The following is a 24419-nucleotide window of genomic DNA, read 5'->3' on the forward strand; positions in this document are numbered from 1 at the left end:
AACTCCATGCTTTGAGAAATGACTACAATTTTTTTTTCGGTAACTAATTTGATTTTATTACCAAAGTGGGAATTAAAGAGCATAAAAAAACAGGGGAAATCAGTAGCTCTACCGTGGATAGTTTGAATGATTGCTCGTAAGAGTACATTGAGATATCTTTGTTTCATTTGAAGATCATGGTATTCATATCTTGCCATATTAAAGATAAATGTTTTCCTATATTTATTTATTTTTGAAAACTAAGTGATTTTCTTACTTATTTTTTTGGTGTTCGAGTTGTAAATAGAAATCCCCCAAGGGAATTTAGGTATAATATAGGCTAATACTATGACCTTGGATTCATGTATCAACTCAATGTGAGATCGGATTCTTGCCCTAATATACCGACCCCAACCCTAAGATCAAATTCAAAACAAACCCCAAATCGGATCCTACCCCAATCTTGAGACTCGACCCAAACCCTCGAGATCCACCCCTAGCCCTAAGTCTGGTCTCAATCTCAAGATCTAACCCCAAACTTTAAGAGTTGACCTTGACAGTAGTAACACATAAGTTGGTCAAGTCTCGGGTTAGAGATTTAGTCTTGTGTCATTTCGGGGTTAGGTCCCGTGTCGGGGGTGGGTCATAGTGTCGGTTCATGGAGGGTCTCGAATCGGACGTAAGATCTTGGGTTAGGGTTGGGATGGTTCAAGACTTGTGGTGGGTCTCAATTGTGTGGTTCAAGACTAGGGGTCAAGTGCATTTGAGTGATTTAGGTGGTGAAGTTGAACAAGAATTTAAGAAATATATATATTTAAATTTTTTATTAGGGATATAATTTTTCTTAATTTAACGAAAAATAAGTTCATTAAAAAAATATTTAAACCAAACGAATATAAAGAAATTAGAAAACATTTTTCTCCTCATCGAGCACATTCTGAGGATAATAAAAAATTAAGTAATAATTATTTTTTATTTTTTCAAATTAAAAAAGTAAAAAATAAATAGATATTTTTAATATAGTGTACAAATAAAAGAGTCGGAGGAGTACCACATCACAAGTGTGAAGTTAATCAATATTGGAAAGCCAAAAATGCGTATTTTCTTTTCGTTCGCAAAAATACTTACATTAGAAATTCGGAAAATCTATATAGGGCTGGCTCTGGCTCGGAAGGCTGTTAGTTGCTAGTCTGGAGTCTTGACCCAAGATTCGAGTTGAATTCGCTCTCGGGGGACCAGGGTCAGGGCCAAGAACAGCAAGAATTTTCTTGTTCAACTTCAATTCATATGAATGTAATGTATCAGATCGGAGTTAACGAATAATCTGAAGTTGGGATCTGTTAATGGCTAGGATCTTCGAGTACTTCGTAGTATGTGGTATCGGGACAGAGATACGGACCTTGGATGGGAACAGAGGGTACCATGGCGCAGGGGTCATGTATATGCCAGCCCTTCTTGATCAGTACCCTCCTTCCAATCATACTCTCTACCCTCCCCCTCCTCCTCAGCTTCCTACTGTAAGTACTCTTTTCCCTCTTGCACTGTCTTGGAAATTTTGAAAAGTCATGTGAAAGGTACATATGCAACTTTTTTTTTTTGACTATGTAAAGTAAGAATGTGTTCAACCTATACCAAGATAGCTGTATCAATTACAATCTCAAAGTTTCTTACAATTTGTTTATTGAATGATTATTTGTTTTTTGCACTACAAATCATTTTTTGCGGTTCTGAAATGCAGTGTGTTCTACCAGCTGGTGTGGAATTCTACGGGTCAGGTTTTGATTCAAATGATCCATCAACTCTCCCCAGGAGTTATCCTATTGTTTTGACTGGTATGCTAGTAGCTTTCACATAATATCTTCCCTTGCTTTCTGGAATGCCATTGATTGTGTACAATCCCTTCAACATACTTATGTTAGGCTGGGTTAGTGTTGTCTGGACGTTTGAACTTTCCTCTGTACAGGTTGTAGCTCTATTGCTGGTCATTTTATCAGAAGAAAAATTAATCTCTTCTCTGTGCCTTCTGGTGTTGTCGGTTTAGTGTTTCCGCTTTCTTTCTTTTATTGGGTCGTGACTAGTGTTAATGACTACAGAGGGTGATGGGTCAAAGATCTATGTCAGTTGCATCGCATTTCGGGATCCTGTTTGTGAGGATATTGCTGAAGCTTACCGCATTCCTGTAAATTCATATGCTGACAAGTGCATCTGTATTGTCTCACGCTCTCCCAGTTTTCAAATCCTTCGAGATGCCCTGGAGGAAATTTTTGTGCTTTGTTTTTCCTCCTCTGGAAGCAGGTATGAATTTAGAAAGCTTCACTGTTTATGATACAACCACGAACTGTTGACACATATATTGCACATCAATTATTAATGATAAAAGTTTATACTTTGTATTTAGATCTCCCAGAGGGTCTGCAACCTGTTTCTCATAAATGGAAAAAATATTGCTATTTTATTGTTTTTTTTTCCTGACAATCCTGCATTGCTCAAAAGAGTATATCAGAAACAACCTCTTTACCCCACAAAGGCAGGAGGTAATGTCTGCATACATCCTATCCCCTCCAGAACCTCACTTGTGGGATTATGTTGTTATTGTTGCTGTCAACAAGGGGATGGAAAGGGAGAAGTGGATTTGAGAAGGCTCTCTACCTTCTTTGGTTTCACACCAGAAAGAGGAAGTTAAGTGGAGAGAGTGTGAAACATTCTTTTCTAGGGTCCACCTGTTTTCCTCCCCTTCTTCTCCTACTTTACTGGCTTGTATTTTTCCCTACCCAGTTGTGAAGCAAGGGTTATATTTTTCTTTTTTCCTGCATGTGCACAAAAAATGTTATAGAAGAATAATTATATAATTTCTGATTCTTACTTTACTACAGAAAATATATGGATTGCAACGAAAATTTATTTTTGTTGTTCCTTTTTCTATATTTATCATCTTTCGCATTAATGTTGTCAGCTCTGCAAAAATTTCAGCAAGCCACTGTGGGATGTTATAGCATATTCAGTCTCCAATGTACCTTTGCCAACACCTGGAAAAGATAGGGTGCTATTTGCTATTGAGAACAGCCTTCTCTCTGTTGAAGTTCCACCAAAGGAGGGCCTTCCTCATGCTGATGTAAGCTTACTAGCATTTGTCTTCTTGAGAGTTTTTTCGGTTAGGGTGTCTCACTGGATGGCTGCTTCAGGATTGACTATATTTTACTTGATGACAGATATCATTTCAGCCTTTGCTTCAGTGTTTGGATGTGGACAATGTAATCCAATTATTTACAGCTGTTCTACTCGAGAGAAGGATTTTGCTTCGATCGAACATGTATTCCTATTTCTCTCACTCCTGGGGAACCATAAGTAAATTTGTTTAATTTCTTCGATTTATATGTATCGCTGTTAGTATCATCTCCTGTTTCTTGTGCATACCTTACATTTTAAATGATGCGTGCACAAGGTTAATTGCTTACTAGTATTTGCAAGACTCAGAAGACAGAACTGAAAAACCCCTAAGCAGAGAAAAAAAGTGGTAACTGTATATATTTTATAATGAAGTAATCAGTACATAGGTTGTACCGAAACGATATTTACGAAGAGCTCCAATGTACTGTCCTTGTGTAGCTGATTCTATGCTGTTGTGGGATTCATGTTTCCTAATTTCAACTTAACTGATTTTGTAGGTATTCTCTGTTAACACTTGTATCAGAAGCCATATGCCATTTAATATATCCATTTCGGTGGCAGGTGTGTTTTACTGATTTATGAAATATTTTTGGGATTTATGGCTTGCTATTCCAATTTCTATCCTGTGCATTTTCTCAAATTATATTATATGCATGTATATATGAATTTATGAATGTATATTTATGTATGTATGTATGTCTGCACGTTTGTATGTATATTTAGGTAATGCCCTATCCTATGGGGACTTTATCATGTTTTGAGGTTTCCACGGACAGTCATCTGATTTTCTGACGTTTGTTGTGCTGAAGCATGTCTACATTCCATTGCTGTTTTTCAGTGGAGTAGACTATATTGATGCTCCTACGCCATACATGATGGGCCTTCACTCTGGCGTGGATACTTATGGGCTTACGATGGATGGTGTAAGTTCACTTAATGCTTATAATCTAATATAGACACTTAACTCTCTTTATCCTTTTCATTTAATACTGAAACAACTTGAGTTATCATTTTGAGATTAAACAGTCGTCTTCAGTGTTGATTAATTATGGAGCTTCATGGGCTACCTCTTTTTGATAGTAAAGTAATTTTATTGGCAGACCAGCACCAAGAAAGTGCTACCTCTACTTAGTTTCATATAAAGATGGCACTGTTCTTCCCTGTTTCCTTTTTATTTTTAAGCAAAAGAGAAAGTATCTTGTGAGATTTTAAAGATGTCATAGAAATCTCCAAAGAATTCTTCTTTATCGACGGTGATCGGTCATACTATACATAGCCTTGCTTAGTTTTCCGGCCAAATCCTGATTTAATTTTGCTTCTGCCAATCGTCGACAGCTTGGATAGAAATGGTAGTTTGATATGAATTTATTGCATATGAATATGAGAGACATTATCAGGGAAATTGTTGGTAGCTTAGTGGTGTAGTGTGAATCCAGCTAGTTCCCAGGCTGGAGTGACGTTAGTAAAGTTTTGCATGGTCTCAGATATGCCAAGCTTGAACCAGTATGAGCCAGCGTTGAAGCAGATCCAAGCTTTATAGGTATTAGGTAGGAATCACTGCTTGGTAAATTCTAAATGACATTCTTTTAACAAACTCTTAAATTCACTTGTCTTTTGATTAGGTTCTTCATTCATAGGATACTTCCATTTACCAGAACCACCACTTCACACAATAATGGTCAAAACCTCCAGTTCGCTTACTAAACTGCCTGATTCTGTTGTTCTCTAAGGCATAAAGACAAGGAGTGAGAAGGAGAAATTGATGGAGAAGCTCATATATATTTCAATAGAAAAAGCTTGCTATGCCTGGTATTTAAGGTTGAACTGGCAAAGGTTGAGGGACTTATGACTTAGATCACAGGTTTGAGCCTTGCGTCATGCAAACTAAGCCTGGTATTTAAGTGGTGAAGGGTAGAGGGAAGGGCTCATTAACCTCAATTTTGAAAGCTGCGGTTGTGGCCCTATAAAGGTTTCCGGGTCATCAAAAAAAGTTGTGTACTTACCAAAAAGTGGTGAATTAGAGTCCTCTTCAGTATCATGCTGAATCTTGGAGCTTAGCTTTAGTGTGCTCTGACTTAATTTACTATTTATCCCACTTTTTGATTTGTTCTTTCTTTGATGTTTTAGGTAGTTATTGTGGACCTTGAGCATAATCGCATCACTACAACAGAGGACATTCCTCCCATACCAGAGCCAGAATATAGTACCCTGCGTGGTGACATTATGAAGTTGTTGTATCCAAATGTTGTTGGAATAGACCAAATGAAGTCTACTCGAGCAAATGTCTCCGATCAGTTCCAACGAGGTGGCAACAGACCATGGGGAGAAGAACACGACATTCAAATTAGGTGATTCTTGTGTGTCATTTTACAATATCTGTGGTTGCTTTTGTTTGTCTCTCAAGGAGGATACTTGAAGTTGTAAGTTAAGGTTTCAAATAAAATGACATATTACTGGTTTTTGTTTCTTTTGCAGATTTACATTCTTAAAGTTCTTTGCATCAATACTTGGTGGCTACCGTAATTTCATAGTAAGAAGCTTATACTTCTAACTAATTGATATATCAGGTGAAAGTACAACTGAAAATAAGATTTTTCATCACTTTATATCAGGAAAATACCGCAACACAGGTCTTCAACTCTCAGGCTTTCCTGAAGAAGCGCTCTCGGTCAACAAACCAGCCACCAGATTCAATGGTGATGTCGAAGTACCCATCTTGTGTTTGTAGACATACAAACTGATTTAACTTGCTTGTAGTATAAATATTTGGTCCTTTATAAGATATACAGGTTCAACATGTCAAAAAGGGCCTGCAGGAATTTAGGATGGATTATTTGATGATAATATACATTTGTTGATCCTATATGTTACATATATAATATCTGCTTGGACTATACAGGGTATGTTTTTGTTGAATATTTGATGGGATTCAGTTTATTTTAGTGATGGACAAACAAATAAGATTGATTTTGCATTAGAATTTCATCACGGCATTGAAGCCTGAAGGCTAATATCTTGATAAGATAGGGAAGACATAGCTTAGGACTGAGAAGTAAGGAGATTCCAACATTCATGTTCAACTTCTTTTGGTTTGTAAGCCTATTGGTGTGATGTTAGTAAAGGATGAATGTGACGAGGTTTGTTAAAGCTCGACCTATAATGAAAAAAATTTCACCTCATCCACCTGCTTTATTTCTAATATATATGTATATTACATAGGTACACATAATACACCTATACTTCCATGTGCTTTCTGTATGGTTATTGCTTCTGGTGTCACCACTCGTGTATTTATTTTCTTTGTATTATGCCAACAGATAAGCCAGTTTTTAGATTCCCAGGGTTTCTTGGATTATTTGGAGAGAGGTCTTGGTTCTGAAGAAAACAATAATAATCTCCTAGATAAGTTACAAGATGCAATTGGCAGGGGTCAAAATCCTCTTTCAGTTCTTCCTTCACTTATGGCAGAGCCAGAGATCATAACTATATCTGATCCGGGTGTGGGGATTTCAGGTATCTTTTCTTATTATTGTGATGTGGCTAAGTCATGTTTGATGAACATACGATTGTTGGGATGGATACAACACTGATGTAAATCCCCCCTTTGCTCCAAAATAAAAATTAGGATCAGGTGCCAAATACTGTTATGACAGGTTTCCTGCAAATATCAGAACGGAAGAGCAGGAGGAAAAGAGGAAGCAGATTCTAGCAACAGCAAGTGGAGCACTTGAATATTCTGGGAGGCATACTACTAGGTATGTCCTATGTTATTATGCGGAATTTCTCTGGATGTTAACATCATTTTGCTTCTCTAAAATGAAAATTAAATTTTTCCTCCATTTCATCAGTTCACTTTCAGTACTTGCTGGAAATGATTCAAAGGCCGAAAGCCTAAGCCCCAGAGAGCGAGCTGTACGTTCTCTATATTTTGCTTGTGATGTATGTGATTCACTATTTTGTCTCTCTCAACCCAGTTGGGTTTTTTTCTTCCTTGCAGGCAGAGAGGGAACGTATGGTTTTGGACATAAAAGTTAAGCTTCAGGTGAAGTATTTGTTACCCTTAAACTTCCAAGTCTTTTTATATCAGATGCTTCCTTCTATATATTCTTTCTCTTAAGTTGTACAGTATATCCATCAGATTCTTTAAAATGAAAATTGCAGAAGCACTACCAGTTAAGGGTAGTTTAGAAATTAGTAATACTATTCCTCGTTACATTGAGTTTATCATTCCTTATAATTTTCCTTGCTTTCCTTCAATATTACACCCATCTTGACCTGTTCCATATGGAGCGGAAGATCATAAAAGTGGAAGCTATTGACTACTATTCTATTATCCTTAATTTCCTTGTTCTATTTTTACAATAAATTTGTATCATGGAGCCAAAGTGAAAGGGTAAAGGGGAGTGGCGCGTGTATTTACTTTCCATGCCAAGTGATTATGCATTTTTTAATGTTGTTTGCTAGGATTTAATGAAAATGATATCTGTTATGCTATTGCTCTCGTATCCGGAAGAGCAAAAAATAGATGGCTTATAATGCACCCTTGATCCTTGTTTTGCACTTATATGATCTATTCTGTTCTATCTTTCAAATCTAGAAGAGTAGGAAAGGCTGGTTTTAGTGCTGTCTTGCTCTTTGCTTTTCACTTTGTTACATATGAAGGAAAACAGTTCACGCCCCTTTTCCTGCCTGTGCATCTCTATCTTCTTGGATAGACAATCAGTTGCCTTTCATTAGATGGTGAGTAGTTTTTGTTATAATAAGTTAATATTAATAGAACTGGAGGACTGAAAGCCACCTGAACTATTAGTTTGGACCTCTTCCTATTATTGCAGTATGTATATGTTGCTGATATTAACCAGAAAAATAGCGAATCAGCAAACAATTATATCAGAAACTTCACTTTAGTTATTTGATCATATTTGAGTTTCTATTATCTTGAATATACAGATTCTTCTTGAATTCATGTTAGTCCACTTCTCCACCACCAGTGGTTAAAGTTTGTATATAATACTTAAATAGGAGGTGTACTTGGTTTAACAAGAAGGAAAAAGATTGTTCTTTTTTTCAGAAAAAGTACAAATAATATAATCTTATCAAAAAGGTTATTTAAAAAAACAGAAACTAAAGCTGTCCTGCCACCAGGTCTTTGGTTCCCGAAAAGTAAAAAGTGTCAGTTATACATCACACAAGATCAAAACTTGGTTCTTGCACCAAGTCTATTGACTCTGGTATTTAAGTGAATAAGGATAGAGGGGTGGGCTCATTACCCCCAAGTTTCGAAGTTGAATCAACTGCTTTCTTGGTCATTCGAGAAAGAAATAGAAATTAAAGCTGTCTTATTAACCACTTACATTTGAGCTCCCTCTTCACATTAAGACTGGGGATGTGTTGCATGTAATACAATTCATTTGCTTCCAGATAGTATGTAAATTACATCTGAAAATAATACACTTATTGACTATTGTATATACATTCCTGGGTTGGCTTTAAATTGCATGATCTTTTATCAGATTCAGTTCTTTGAAAAACTTTGACTAGTAAAAATATGCAGTTATTAGCCACGGTACAACAACCTAAGATAGGTAATGCTATACCTATTATTTGACCAGGTCGGTGAAGTCTATACATGTTTATAGAGAGACCAAATACTCATGGTCATCACTCATCACATAACTTTGATCATATTACATTATGTCTGGAATGTTTTAATAAGAGTTGCAAATAGTAGTGTTTTTATTCTTATAGCTTACATAGCATTTTCCTAATAAATGATGCTGTCTGAATTTCTTAGCATTTGTAAGATCTTCAGTTTCTTCAGGAACAACAAAAGCACTAGCAATTAGTATTCCTGTAAGAGAATTCTGCTTAGTATTTTGATGCTTCTCAGAAATACTGAGTTTACAATACATAAGTACGTAGGTGTTCTCTCTTTTTCAAATGCCAAAAAGTTAACGAGAAGTTAAAGTTCTTCGTTTCTTACGGGTCAATTTTCGAGTTTGACAATGCAACTTAAAATCCATTTAGTTCTCAGTAGATGGATAGTGTACATCTACTCCATTTATCTCTTAATTTTCCGGCTTCCAAGGCTCTAACTGACTTGCGAGCTTAAATGGAGAAACTTGGTGAGTGAGGATCCATATAGCCGACTCCAACTTGTTGGGACTGAGGCGTCATTGTTGTTGGTTCTAGTTGACTTTCTTTGTAGTGTAACAAAATTTTCCACCAACTTTACATGGGAAATTATGAGCTTTTAAAAGAGCTCTTGTAAAGTATTATAGTTGACTATCATATTTAGCTTTCTTGCCAAGGATTTTTTGATTCCGACTAGGTTTCTTTTGTCTGCTCTGTACATGTACCTGCACTTCTGTGGCCTCGTGGATGCCTCTTACTTTATTGATGAAAGAAAAAAAAACTTCTCATATAGATCTTTAATTCCATATCTGCATTTGCTTTTCCTTAAAACAGGGATTGTGGGTACGCCTTGTGAATTTGGGACAAACTGATGATCCTCTTTCCTCCTTTGAATATGGAACCATCCTCGGTATTTTTCATAATATCCCAGAATTACTGGCTTTTTTATGGTTAATGCTGGTATAATCTACTGTCCTAGCAAATGAAGAACAGGCTAATTGGTAGGCTTATTTTTTATCAGCACTTATTGAGTCAGATGCTGAAGGAATTGGTGGTAGTGGTTTCGTTGAATGTATAAGAGAGCACATTCATTCAGTACGTAGCTTCAAATCAGCACTGTTATCTAATCATTTGACATGTTTTGTGCACTGACTTCCGCCCTTTGCTCCACATATTCATAGGGTTTGAACTGTCAATTGTCAGAGGAGCAGTTTATTGCAGTCAAAGAACTGGTAAAGTGACACTTCAACTCTCTATTTTTTAATTTGATTGAAGTATCTGAGACTTCTCACCCTAAAAAAAGGGAAGAAGAAAGAAAAAGAGCTTTTCTTACTTTTTTTTTTCCTTTTCCTTCTACATTATTGAAGAACACTCCTCCTTTTGGGAGAAAAGTTATGAAAGGGAGAAAAACATCTTAATACTTTGATAACTAAATAATCATATATGCAATGTGACTTATTTTGCAAATTCTACTTCCTACTTTTAAGTGATACTGTTGAGAATTTTCTTCAGTTTTCCCCTCTGAGATGACATTTTTATTTGATTTACAATTTCATGCAAGACTCCTTACCTAGCACTTCTACTTTTAAGTGATACATTTACTGCTCAGTATGCTTTCACTTCTGTTACTTCTTTTGGACGGCTTTGGACTGTTTTTTTCTTGTGCCAAGGGTTTATCAGGAACAACCTCTCTACCTCTAAGGTAGGTGTAACGTCTGCGTACTCTCTACTATCCCCAGTCCCCACTTTGTGGGACTACACTAGGTATTATGTTGTTGTTTTACTCCCTTACCTGTCACTAGAAATATCACAATCTATCCTGAGTATTCCCTCTTTCAGCTAGTTAGCCAAGAGCTCAACAGGAGCATTCATGGACCAACTTGTCTAACATATACTTTTTCATGCAACTGCAGCTGAAAACAACAATTAATCTTGCTATGTCTAGGAATGACATGGCAACTGTCAGAGATGCCCTGGAAGTCTCTGCAGAAATGTACAAGAAGGATATAAACAATGTCTCAGACTATGTTCAACGACATCTTCGTTCTCTTTCTATCTGGGAGGAGCTACGGTGTGTTTCTGTCAACTAAATAATACATCATAAGTTGATGTCTCATAAAATATGTTACTAGTTGATGTCTCCTTTTCTGGTGTCATGTTAAATTACACAGTACAATTAAGGTAACAATAAGATCATATATGTCCATATATGACCAATCAAAGTCCCCAAGGCTTTGATCTAGTGGTAAGAGTATGGCATGTGATGTGTGGGTTTCGAACCTTGTTGTAAACAAAAGCCTAGTATTATAGTGGATAAGGGTAGAGGGCAGGACCACTATCTATCCAGTTTCAAACTTTACACCATTGGCCCTTGGTATTTCTTGGTTATAAAAAAATGTGACCAATCAAAGTATTCTTTCTGGAATTTTTACCTCTATGGTCTTCGAATATCCAGGTGCTATCTCCTTCATATATTTTAGAATATTCAGCATAATTTTTTGGAAAGATTACAGAAATCCCATCTTTTAGTTTACTTATTACCATTATCCCCTATAAGTTTTACAAATCTCCAAAATCCCTCATTTTCGCGCATCAGATTAGTGTATCAACGCTTATATTATTATATCTCGCGCATCAGATTAATGTATCAGCGCTAATATTACTGTATCTCGCGCATGTATCATCGCTTATATTATTGTATCTCGCGCATCAGATTAATGTATCAGCGCTTATATTATTGTATCCGTTTGAGAGATGTCAGTAATTATAAACTTTTAAGGGATATATTGTAATTTTGCTTTAAAAGTATGTGATTTATGTAATTTACCCTAATTTTTTTTTTGAAATTGATTTTCTGCATAAATTTTATTTCAATCCTAACTAGCTTTTATTGATTAGATTATAAAAGAGCTTCCACAAGTTTCTCCGAACTAACTACTGGAACTTTGAACAATTAGCTTATCACAATGGTTAAACTTTAAAGGGTGAACTTTGTCCTTTTACCTTGTAATCACTATGCCTCAATTACAAGGGTGTCTTTGTGAATTGTGTGTTGGTAATATATAGGGAACTAAGACTGAGGTTCATAAGTTTTTCAAACTTTTTGTCTTTTTGTCTTTTTCTTTGATAGTCTTTCAAAGTTTGAGGAGTCTGTATGAGGTTTCTGACTGACATCTCCACGTTCATTTTGCAGTTTCTGGGAAGGATACTTTGATTGTCTACTGGACCGTTATTCTAGCAAGTAAGCGATTTATTTATCTATGCTCCATACAAGTTTATATTACACCCATCGTTATCTGTATGCTTCATTTTGGCATATTAGCATTTAACAAGTCTTGCCTTGTTTTCCTTTTCAATGGCCGTTATTTGGATTGTTAATAATTTCTCTAAATGAATTATTGAAGCTAGGATGCGACATGTGGATTATGAAATACTTAGTGTCATTAACTGAATTGCAGCATATATGTTGTAGATATTTTAAAATACCGCATCTCCTACATGAAAGGAATTCCAACAGATTCCAAGGTAAGAGGTTTGTATGAAAAATTTGTCGGCGTGACAATACAATATAGGAAGAAGTTGTCTGACAGACATTATTTTATAAAAAGAAGTTGTCTGAGATATATTAAGGCAAGGGAGAATTGATTATTTTACATATACTAGCATTGTCCTCTTAATTGCAATGTTGAGTATTAATGATGTCAAAACCAGCACTAAAAAATACTCTGATTTGTGCAGGCCTACAGTAACTGGGTGGGTCGATTCACATTCGTTCTCCATATCATGCATTAGTTTATATCTCTCCAAATAGAATCAGTTGTCACCTAGGCAATATACTTTTTTTTTTCAATCATTGACAATAGACTAAGATGACCAAATAAGATCATCATGCCGATGAAAACAACTTGAACATCTTCAAACAAGATCCAAAAATAAGACTTGCCAATTACATTACTTCTGTTAAAGTACTATATAGTAACTTGCAAGAGACCAATTGTATAATTTGCAGTATGGTTATCAAAAAGGACTTGGTAGCACATATCCACAAGAGAATGTAGCAGGAGACAGGTAGCAAGATGCAATTGAAAGTGCACCATGCTGTTTAATACTGACAGTTTATTTATGCTTCAGAAACATGAACATTGCTCACTTTTAAAGAGAGTTCACCATAAGAAGCAACACCATTTTAATATTAGCAACACTCATCCAAAATCAGTAATAGCAAGCAAAACGGAATTCAAAAAGTTTTGGAAAATAAATGTTGATCCTTTTCCTTTCCACCTTGCAAGGCATAGTGAATAAGGACATAGTTTAAGTTGTCATTGAATTCAAAAAAAGATCAATCTTTGTAAGAATCAAGCAGGACTCTTAAGATACAATTTGCAGCTTCCAGTTGGAGTCTTTTCACATCTCTCTATTACTCCCTCCCAAATAACTTCTGAATTATGCTTTGTCTTCAAGGTTAAGCCCACATATATTGTTGGTAAATTTTTTTGATGCCCTGGGATAGTAGCTAGCTCCCGTAGATCATAGACATAGTTGACTGGAGTTAGAGGTGGTTAATGCTATGTTGCTCGGACTCTCCAAAAATGATGTTGCACCCGTGTTGGATACTTGGGTTCTCCAAAAATGAACTACTTTCGAAGGATCCAGCGCACACCCATCAACATTTTGAAGAGTTCAAGCAACATAGTTTGGACATGAATTGAATGATATTTGAAAAAAAGTAGTATTTGAAGTTAAGTTGAAATGGCTATTCGGAAGTTGAAGCTGTGTTTCGACATGTATTTTACTTGAAAAAATGTTAAAAAGTATTTGGAATGAAAAATTGACACAATGTGTAACCAAACAGATTCTTAACAATTTTTTTTGTCCAAATGTGCCCTAAGTTTACTCTTGGCCCAATTTTCATGAAGTCCTGATACAACTTAAAAAACACCAAGGATTAGTCTCGTATATCTTTTTTGTCTTTCCTCAAGTTCACAGAAAAAGTGTCATCCACACATAGAAGGTGTGAAATTGCCAAACTATTTTCTTGCCCACAGTTAATTGTGGAACTCTTGATCCAACCCTCAGTTACAACAAAGTTGAGCATTCTGTAAGCCCTTTCATAATTCATAGGAACAAGAAAGGAGAAATTGAATCTCCTCGTCTTTAACCCCTTTAAGTTGGAAAGGAACCTTGGGTATAAATTCTCCCTGCGTGTCGGTGGAGAAATGCATTTGAAATATTTGTGGTTCTTGTTGAAACATGCATTGCATATGCATTAAAACCATTAAAAGCTTAGATATCTGCTATGTTTGCCTTTTTGCTGGTCTACATTCTCATTGTAGTTTGTCAAGTTATCTATCATTGCTTTTCATGTATCCAACAATATTGTTAAGAAGCTACTAAGCTTAGAGACATCTTCAACTCTATGTTTGAGTGATATAATACTTTAAGAGATTAACCCTTGCTTATGAACTATTCCCCCAGAAACAGTGCAGTCCCATGATCTTGGCATCACCTTCCTTAACAAGTTTCTAGGCGTAGTTTGTGCTGCCATTTTCAATTGTACTTAGATTTGACCCAAAAAGGAAAAAATGAAGGAGAAAGTATGCATGATATTCAAATCTATGTTCTCTTTCTGTCAGGTCAACCAATTATGCTACGTTGGTGACAACCCAGCTCATTGTTCTGGCCACCCACATGGTACATCTTATCCTCATTGTAAAGCAGAAAGTTGTTCCACCCAATTGCTTTTGGGATGATATTCTCTTCTGAATATTGATTCTCTTCCCTTATTTTCTTGAAGGCTGGCCTTGGACTTCATGACACTGATGCATGGTACATGATTGAAACAATAGCTGGGAAAAACAACATTGGGTACAAGCATATTGTGAGTTATATTAGACTTTTTCTCATGCCCCTAATCCGCCTCTCTCCTTTTTGACGTGGAGGTGTTGGCCTATTATTACTTGTAAAAATGGAATGTTGCCTATGGCATTTCTATCTGTTTCTTGCTATAGTTGTGGAAATCCAACTCAATATGATTTGCTGTTATTACTAATTTTAAAAAAATGATTTGATGTTACATAATTTACACCTATTATCGTGTCTTTCGTAGAGAACCATGTATATATGTAGGTTTTTTGCCTTTTTGGTATACTTCTTGTATACATGTGCAATTTTGGCCCTAATTTTAATGAAGTATATTTACCTTATAAAAAAGAAAATGATTTGCTGTTATCAAATTATATAAAAACATCAAGCCGTTAATATATCTAGAAACTCTTTAGTGATTTTCTGAACACTCTTTACTATATTGAGTCCCTCATTGAGCTGTGGAAGGAGAACTGATAATATATTGCATGCCTCCATTTCCAGCAGTGACCAATCCGCCTTGGTGACGCCGCATGCTTATTTTGTGGCATATCTCTTCCTAAAACCATTCATATATTCAACATATAACATCCTTCATAATTACCAACCAACATTAGGTTGCCAACAGTCTTAACTTCTGAGGAATACAACATTACTAGTTCCCAAAAAAAATAAAAACCAACATTAGACAGGCTAGTTAGCTCCTTTTTGTCCTGGATCCGTAATGCAGGAATTCTGTGACTGGGCTGACATATTTTTTGGTCGTTTCATTTGATTTTAACCTTATGGCTTATTTGTCATAGTTAAAACTTACTAATAATCACTTGTTGTCACACAGATTGTTATGTTATTTTTTCGTGCGTTATGAGAATCATTGAAGAATGTTTTAGCTGCTGCTCTGCTTAATTTTTGGCACTCTACCTGCTGTGCTTCTGGACTATATTGTTATTCAATTGTCCGTTTCTTCAGCCTTGTACTCCATATTAGTAAAAATTGGTAGTATTTGCATGCTTTAAGCATGTTTTCTGTTCAAAGCACTTGACACCATGTTTAGAACGAGTTTTCGAGGAAAAGAAAAAGAAAGGGTCTTAAAAGATTGAATAATGGACTTCAGTGTTGCTAAACTTTCTTTCTTAATCTGTTAATTTTCTAATTTATTGTCAGATAAAACTCCGTGGATATTTATCCCATGTCCGGCATATGTTTGTTGGTTATTGGGGAATCCACTCAGTTAAGTTACAGTCTGCATCTACCTTGGGATTACCTTCCCCGCGAGCACAGGATGCATCTGATGATGCTCAGCAACCTGCTGAGGCATCTGGTATCGGAAGAAGCTGGGTCCAGAGCATGTTCAGCAGGGATACGTCAATAAGAGCCAAGTCTTTTGGTCGTGTCGGCAATTGGTCTTCTGATAGTGGCACTCTAGGCATGTAGTATTCCTTCTATTTTGCACATTATGTTTCTTCCCTGTGTTGCATGCTGAGATTTGCTATTCTACTAACTTCAGCTTCAAGCGAGAATGGGACTCCTCGAAAACAAGATCTATCAGCAGCTGGACAAAAGAAAATGCAAACCAGCATCCGTACATTAAGGGGTCATAGTGGTGCAGTTACCGCTCTACATTGTGTGACGAAAAGAGAGGTTTGGGATTTAGTTGGTGACCGAGAGGATGCTGGTTTCTTTATTAGTGGAAGCACAGACTGCACGGTACAGATATATGAATTATTGAGTCTGAATGTTTGTCATGGTCCAATTTGCCTTATGCTGTAAGACCCAATAATTTCTTTATTTTAGTTGTGAGATAACATATTTCTAGTTTTAGAAAATTCTTAATTTGTCTTTATTGAATATTGGAATGATATGGACCCCACAGAGCAGAACAGATACAGATGGCACATGGAACTGACTCCAACTAGTTCGATATTGAGCCATAATGAGATGAATAGTGATTTCCATCTTTCCTTCTGCCATAGCTTCCAATCACACGCACAGTGCACACAGACACACATTTATTTGTGTATGTGTGTATAATATATATTCTATTATCAAACCAATTAGTAATACCCTCCTATTATAAATTACATGCATTTAATGTTCTCATAAAAACATTGATAACTAAAATAAAAGAGAAACAAGAGTCAACCATGTAATGCTTAAATGAGTTACCTATTGTATATGACATGATTATCTTGTAGAGATAGAGAGCAGCAGTAGCAAATTCAAGTGTTTGTGATCTTGTTTTGCCATTTTAGTTATTGCTCTGGCAAAAATTATGCAGGTTAAGATCTGGGATCCTAGCCTTCGTGGTGCTGAACTTAGGGCTACTCTGAATGGGCACACAAGGTAAGATTATATGTACTTTCTTCTCATTGCTGGTGTTTAGCTTATTGATTTCAACTTACATATAAGTTTTGGTTATCTCTTTCATTTTCGACCACTTGAAGTTAAATGTAAGAGAGTTTCTCGATCTTCTCCTTTTTTTAGTTTCTTCAATTTTTTCATCCGTCTTCTTTACAGGACTGTTAGGGCAATTAGTTCTGACCGAGGGAAGGTGGTATCAGGATCCGATGATCATTCTATTCTTGTATGGGACAAACAAACAACACAACAACTTGAAGAATTGAAGGGCCACAATGCACAGGTTTCGTTCAGTCTCTTCATGTTGAATGTGCTCAATCCTTTTGTTCTATATCCAAATAGAGAATTACTCTTTTTTTGCTTGCCTTTTGGCAAGTATTTTCATTTATGGACTTAAAAGCAGTGAACAAGTGCAAATGTGGTGTAATTTAACATAAAGGAAAAGTAAAATCTCAAACTGAACTGTACGATTTTGTACCAATGTTTCTAATGAACTGAAATGGTGTTGAAGTGGAATATAGACTAATCAGGAACCTAAGTTGTTTGGTATCTATATAATTCTTGCGTAATTCTATGGGTTTTGATTTTATCATTTTTCTAATGACAATAGTTCTTACTTTATTTCTTCTTAAGCAGTTTATTAAGATGTCCAGTTACCTTAATCATCTTAATAAGCTGCTTAAGAAGAAATAAAGTTGTTTGGTATCTCTATAATTCTTGCATAATTCTATGGGTCTTGATTTTATCATTTTTCTAATGACAGTAGTTCTTACCTTATTTCTTCTTAAGCAGCTTATTAAGATGTCCAGTTACCTTAATTATCTGTGTACGATGTGTAGATGTACATTAATGTAAGCCTTCTGGTGATCTCATCATTATACCAAATCATTCTCTGTTCTTGTAGGTCAGCTATGTGCGCATGCTTTCAGGTGAACGTGTCCTTACTGCTGCCCATGATGGGACTGTAAAGATGTGGGATGTAAGAACAGATACTTGTGTTGCTACGGTAGGCCGTTGCTCTGGTGCTGTTCTTTGCATGGAGTATGATGACTCGACAGGAGTCTTAGCTGCTGCAGGCAGAGATGCGTATGTCACTTCTACCAGCATTTTAAACAAGCTGTTTATTGTGTTCATCTGAGATATCATGTAAACCTGCTTTTTACAACTTAAAATGTTATAATTAGGGGTCGTTAATTTTGAGGGAAAAGGAAAATTAATCTACTTATAAAATTCTGCACTATTTATGCGGAGTAGTTTCTGGTATAGAACTCTGTATTACTATTGTGATCTCCACATGACTAACATAATGTTTTGTTTCAGGAGTTCAAATTGATAATCAAATGGAGTATTACTAATACTTTATAACTTATGCTGGACTCTCAGTATTACTTTTATATGAGATAGAATGTGGAATAGGCATATGTGTATTAGATATACCTGGATAAGAGTATCTAAAAACAAAGATGTCCTTAAAGTAGGCTTTTCCTACATAATAATCTATGCATTACTATTGTTTACTGTATAACAATCCTTGCATTATTATTCACCACATGGAAATCCATACAATATTATGCAGCGCTTTATAACCCTTGAATAACTTAGAGCATGTTTGGATTGGCTTATTTCAAGTGTTTTTAAGCTAAAATAGCTTTTAAGCATTTTTTTGCAGTGTCTGGGTAAATTTTAAAAAATGCTTTTAAGCACCTGATTTTAAGCTAAAATGTTAAAAATAAGCCAAAAGCCAATCCAAACAGGCTCTTAATCGTTAAATCAAAATGACTCGTTAGTATATTGGCACAAGCCTGACTTCTATATATTTCCATTTGAAGGGTTGCAAACATTTGGGATGTTCGTGCTGGGAGGCAAATGCACAAGCTTATGGGACATACAAAATGGATAAGGTCAGATAAGGTTCAGAGTTATTATCTTTTTCCTTTTATGCTGTGCTTCTATGATAATTAATGAAACTTGTAATTCAAACAGATCAATTAGAATGGTGGGAGACACGGTGATAACAGGTAGTGATGATTGGACGGCACGAATCTGGTCTGTTTCTAGAGGACAATGTGATGCAGTGCTAGCTTGCCATGCTGGTCCAATTCTATGTGTGGAGTATTCCTCAGCGGACAAAGGGATAATAACAGGTCATGACCAGTAAATAAAGAAGTATTCTATTTCCGAGTTTCCTTTTATTGTTTCTCAGGGTATTATTAGTTTTCATCAGTTTTGTTGATCAAAATCTTGAATAGTACGTTCTAAAGCATGATAAAAATGCTCTCAGGTTCAAGCGATGGTCTTCTGCGGTTCTGGGAAAATGATGATGGTAAGCATAAGTCTTTCCTGAAAATTGGTTGTTTAATTCCTCTGAGTGACCCAGTCTGTCCCTGACTTAATGGACAATTAGCTAGCAATATGCAGTTTAATGTAACAGGGAAAACATTGAATTGCATGTGAATCCATCTATTATAGTTTATGATCATCATAGTGAAGCTGATTCCCCTTCTTCCTAAATACTCATTAAAAACATCCGAATCCTTGACTCCCTAATGGCGTTTGACAAATCAAATTGTTCAGACAGATAGCTCATGATGCCTTTGTGAGTTACACTTTAGCTGTTTTTTCGTTTATCTGTATTAGATACTAATCTTTTATCAGCATTAGTCTTGTAGTTTCTTGTCCGTCGATTTTTGTTTGCTTTTCCTATTATTTGCTAGGTCTTCTTTACTTTTGTATTTTTTTTTTCTAAACTGCTTTGGTATGCGTTACTTGAGCCGAGGGTCTTTTGGAAATAGCCTCTCTACCTCCATGGGGTAGGTAGGGTTAAGGTCTGCGTACACTCTACCCTCCTCAGACCCCACCTGTGGGATTTCACTAGATTTGTTGTTGTTGTATTAGAATTTAGATACTAATATATTGTAAGTATTAATGATATCTCTCTATTTAAGGTGAGATTCCCCCCGTAATATCAATAATAGTACAACTCACCTTGTCAAAGGCTCGCTTAACCCGAAGCGAGGTGCAAGGCATGTTGAGCACTTTGCCTCACTCTATGCGCTTCAGTGTCATTATCATTAAGGTTCTAAGACATTTTTATCCAATAAGCATCTCTTAACGAGGCGACGCTAAACAATGGATATTTCACTTATCGTATTCTTTTTTTCAATTTCTTTGTCCTATATTTGTTATTCATGCTTTTTAGTATTAGTCTTGGACTAAGCATATATTTTTGTATCTTTTCTCCATTTGAGCCTTTTTTTCGTTAAAGCCCATGTGTTATGTGCGCTTAAAGCCCTAGCGGACTGTAGAGTTTTTTTTGTGCTTTTCACTTTGATAACATTGGACCCGACTTATCTTTTCTTTTTCTCTTTTTAATCATTAAAGAAACTGGAACTCTCTATATTCAATTTGGTTTATGGAATTGTTCAAACTTTTTGTGACATTCTAAAGTTGGGAAGCATGAAACATAATCATAAGTTTAGAACCTGTATTTTAAATAATTTTGTTAGCATGATGAAGTTTTTCTTTCACACAACCCTCCCCAGACCCCACTTGTGGGATTACACTGGGTATGTTGTTGTAACACCATCATATCAAAAGCCTATTATCAATTTAATGTAGCCTTGTAATGCCAGAAGTTTGATATTTAATGTACCCTTACCCGGCCGAGAATTCGAGTTTTCTCATTGAATTGGACTGATTGTGAACTGTCATGGTTAGCACATAAGACTTTACATATCCATTTGAGCAATCTGATCTTAGATTGCATCTCTGACCATGGATGGGGTTTTACTCTTTTACTGGCTGCCATTATCAATATGATTGTCAACTGTGCTATTAAAATTTAGTACTCCCTCTGTTTCACAAAGAGTGACTTGGTTTGACTTGGCACAAAGTTTTAGAAAATAAAGAAGACTTTTGAATCTTGTGGTCCTAAATTAAAGTTATGTCAAATGTACTAAACTGCCCTTCAATCTTGTGGCTTTAAACATGCCACGTGGAAAATTGAAATTAAAATGTTACCAAAAAAGGAAAGAGGTCATTCTTTTTGAAACAGACTAAAAAGGAAAAGAGGTCATTCTTTTTGAAATGGAGGGAGTATATAGGAGTATTAAGCAACACATTCACATAATATTTTTATATACAGCGTGCTTCTAGCTTTGTTGGACATTTGATGTTTGGTGTGTTGGTAGACGAAGGTTGACATTAGTTAACTATCTTCTCTTCCATAGAGATGAATGGACGATGAACTGGTTGATTGAATAACTAAAGCTGTTCTTTTTATGTGTAGGCGGCATAAGGTGTATAAAGAATGTCACTATCCATACTGCTTCAATATTGTCCATCGATGCTGGGGAACACTGGTTAGGAATAGGGGCTGCTGATAATTCAATGTCTCTCTTTCACCGTCCTCAAGAGAGGCTAGGTGGCTTCTCTAGTGCTGGTTCAAAGATGGCCGGATGGCAGCTCTACAGAACTCCTCAGAAAACAGCAGCAATGGTATGTATTTTTATTTTTTTTGGAGATAATGGTTTTGTTGTTGAGATAATGGTAAAAAAACACATCTGAAAACTGTCACTTTTTTGCAAGTTTCACACCCCAACTATTCGTTGTTCCCTTTTCCTACCTAAACTATCACCATCTTTGTATTAAAATACACTCAAAGCTGACTAGGCCAACTATGAGTTGTTCCTGTTTCCTACTTGAACTATCACCATCTACTCAACTAGATAAGTTCTAATACATAGATGATGGTGATAATTCAAGTAGAAAAAGAGAATAGATCATAGTTGGGGTGTGAAGAAGTGATAGTTCAAGTGTTTTTTTGACCATTATCTTTTTCTTTTTTGGCTGTACCAGTACTAAACCTTTTTAAGTGACATTAATAGAAAAAGCATCTAATGAATCAAGGAACTAGCTATAATAATTTTTTAAAATGCTCCTAGGCACTAGTTTCGAGGTACACCAAAGTTACTTTTGAATTAGTGGAGCAACTCCGGTGGTCCTTCTGATCACCGGAAAACACTTTTCTTCAGGTCTCCACTATTTCAAATTTCCTGTTTTAGTTTTTTCTTTTCTAGATTCTTTTTTCTTGCCATGCCCTGCTACCTTGGAATAGATCAGCTGCAGTATTAAATACTGTATCATTTGCTCTTTAACTTTTTATGCCATCATCTTTTATCTTCAGGTACGATGTGTGGCTTCTGATCTTGAAAGGAAAAGGATTTGTAGTGGTGGACGCAATGGGTTGCTTCGACTGTGGGATGCTACTATAAACATCTAGGTTTTCATAATTATACTTACCTTGACGGTTTCAATGGATGATCAAGAAGGCTCGTGGTTAGGCTGGTTACCTCTGTCTCACATGGTAAGGGCGACTGTCGCATATACTTGGGGATTATGTGTATAAGTTTGCTCTATTTGGTTGAACTAATCACTATGTACATGCATTGTACATGTATCTTGTATAAATCTTTACAAAATTTGTACTCAAAATAGTCAACTTTTAAGCTCGTGAAAATTCTTGAACATTTGCCTGAGTTCAAAATTTCTCTCATTCAAAATATTTAGCTCGATGAATTTATAGGGGCAGCCTTAGAAGATTTTATTAGCAACTATCTCTGTGATTTTTTATGGCAACTAAAACTGAGCATCTGTCTTTTACTTTTGTCCTCAACATTAAACTGTTTTCTTGAGGAAGCAAAGAAAAATAAATTAAGTAAAGAATATATAGAAAAAAAATCCGAAAGCATAATAATATGTTTGAATCGATTCAAATGAATAAAAGCCATGAAGAAAACAAACATATTCTCAAGAGTAACTCCCAAGAGAATATAATATAATGAGGAAACAAGCCATCATCGCTTTCGAGCCACAAGTGGTGTAGAGAATTTAAGACTCATTCCCAAACATTTACAGTTTCAGAACAGAAGGGAGATGACAGTAGAACGCCGTAGGGCTTGCTTCTATATTGAACCTGGAGTTGGTCAAGGGACTGTTGTCGGTCAATCTTGAAGATGTGCTCCATGCTGAAATATCACAAGTACCGCCTCGTCCTAGGGCATCACATGGAAAACTAAACCAAAATCCTAATGAACCTAAAAAGAAGGATCAAGTTACCTGAGGGAGAGCTCTTTAGATGTAAGGATCAGGAAAAACTTTCAATGTCCAGTTGAAATGATTTATAAGTAGAGTACATCTCATGCTAGTCAGGACTCATGGAGGAGAACGTGTAAGGTGGCCGGGAATGGAAGAGATGGCTTGTTATCAGTAAAGTCATATTGTCAAAAGGTCTAGGTGCGTAGGATTTTACATACTTATGGGTTTGGATCCCCTGGGTCTAAGAATTGTGTTGTTCAATTTTGACAGTTGAGAATTTGAGGAAAAGGTGAATTACTTATATAAGCCAGTGGTTCATGTGAAAATGTTTGGGTGAAGAGGTGGACCACCTCCTCTTACACTATCAGATGACAACTCGTTTGTGATGTGAGAATTTGAGATGTGTCAGGATGCAATGAGTGATGCTACTCACAATAAAGAAGGCACTTATCCAACTAAAAATTTAGAAGAAGAAAGAGAGTCAAAGAGCTTCGACTTTTGCCCACTAGCACTCGTGGTACCATGGAAGGAAAAAAATTGGAGAGTTTTCTAGGAGATAGAGAAACGGGTGTACAATACATTTGACAAAGTCTCTAATTCCTAGTTCTTTTTTGTGCACCCATGATGGTTCAGTTGGTATAAACACTTGGGTGTGATTTTAGCTTATCAGGAAAAAAAGAGACTGGGTGTGATTCGTAGAAAATCATATTATAGTAGATTTTATACTTTTTGGCATACTGCTTGTACATATGAAACTTTCCTATTATCAATAAATTGTTTTACCTTTTCAAAAATAGAAATAAATAAAAAAAATCATAACTTCATTGATATTTAAATACTTGAACATATGCATAAGCAGACATTAAATACTCCACACAACATACAAATCGTGAAGACAATATGAATAAAAATTATCAAACTTATTGTGATCAACATAATACACAACTAAGGGTGTTCACGGTTTGGATAAAAACTGATCCAAACCGAAAAACCAAACCAAACCGATAAAATAAAACCGATTTTATTTGGGTTTGGTTTTAGATTTTTGAAAACCGATAGAATTTGGTTTGGTTATGGTTTTAATTGAAAATAATCGAAGAAATAACCAAACCGAACCGATGAATTATATACATACTTAATATATTGTTTTTATAAACAACTTTAAAGATATTATATATATTTTCACTAAAATTTCTTTATAATTTACTTATTGAAAGTAAAAATGCCCAAGATGAAAACATTTATTTTATTGATTTCATGTATATGAGTGTCTATGACAATTCTTTGTGGGACTGAAAATGTTATTATCTCTTCCTCTATGT

General features: G+C 35.7%; 1 protein-coding gene across 2 annotated transcripts; it reads left to right on the forward strand.

The window, feature by feature from the left end:
* The first annotated feature begins 1069 nt into the window (after nt 1-1069).
* On the forward strand, nt 1070-22538 carry LOC102599875 (DENN domain and WD repeat-containing protein SCD1). Of its 2 annotated transcripts, XR_001472750.1 has the most exons (32): nt 1070-1496; nt 1718-1811; nt 2073-2274; nt 2950-3091; nt 3189-3289; nt 3645-3708; nt 3957-4070; nt 5275-5495; nt 5623-5677; nt 5760-5843; nt 6465-6660; nt 6773-6902; nt 6996-7059; nt 7145-7189; nt 9616-9691; nt 9803-9876; nt 9963-10013; nt 10695-10852; nt 11975-12022; nt 14415-14472; nt 14576-14659; nt 15808-16069; nt 16151-16350; nt 16922-16986; nt 17161-17284; nt 17906-18087; nt 18831-18902; nt 18985-19145; nt 19283-19324; nt 21290-21498; nt 22187-22404; nt 22444-22538. XR_001472750.1 is itself a non-coding variant. In XM_006341562.2 (31 exons), the coding sequence occupies exons 1-31, from the start codon at nt 1323-1325 to the stop codon at nt 22280-22282; spliced, it is 3648 nt and encodes a 1215-aa protein (XP_006341624.1). In that variant the 5' UTR covers nt 1070-1322; the 3' UTR covers nt 22283-22538. The 2 variants fall into 2 exon arrangements, 1 of the variants encoding a protein (XP_006341624.1); XM_006341562.2 differs by having other exon boundaries at nt 22187-22538.
* Nucleotides 22539-24419: the final 1881 nt, after the last annotated feature.

The sequence above is a fragment of the Solanum tuberosum genome, unplaced genomic scaffold (genome assembly GCF_000226075.1).
Source record: "Solanum tuberosum cultivar DM 1-3 516 R44 unplaced genomic scaffold, SolTub_3.0 scf00026, whole genome shotgun sequence".
NCBI classification, from domain to species: domain Eukaryota; kingdom Viridiplantae; phylum Streptophyta; class Magnoliopsida; order Solanales; family Solanaceae; genus Solanum; species Solanum tuberosum.

Coding starts and splice junctions, on each gene's coding strand:
- LOC102599875 (XM_006341562.2), top strand. CDS start 1,323: ATGGCTAGGATCTTCGAGTACTTCGTAGTATGTGGTATCGGGACAGAG. Junction 2,275..2,949: donor TTTTCCTCCTCTGGAAGCAG/GTATGAATTTAG, acceptor CAAAAATTTCAG/CAAGCCACTGTGGGATGTTA. Junction 3,290..3,644: donor ATTTTGCTTCGATCGAACAT/GTATTCCTATTT, acceptor CTGATTTTGTAG/GTATTCTCTGTTAACACTTG.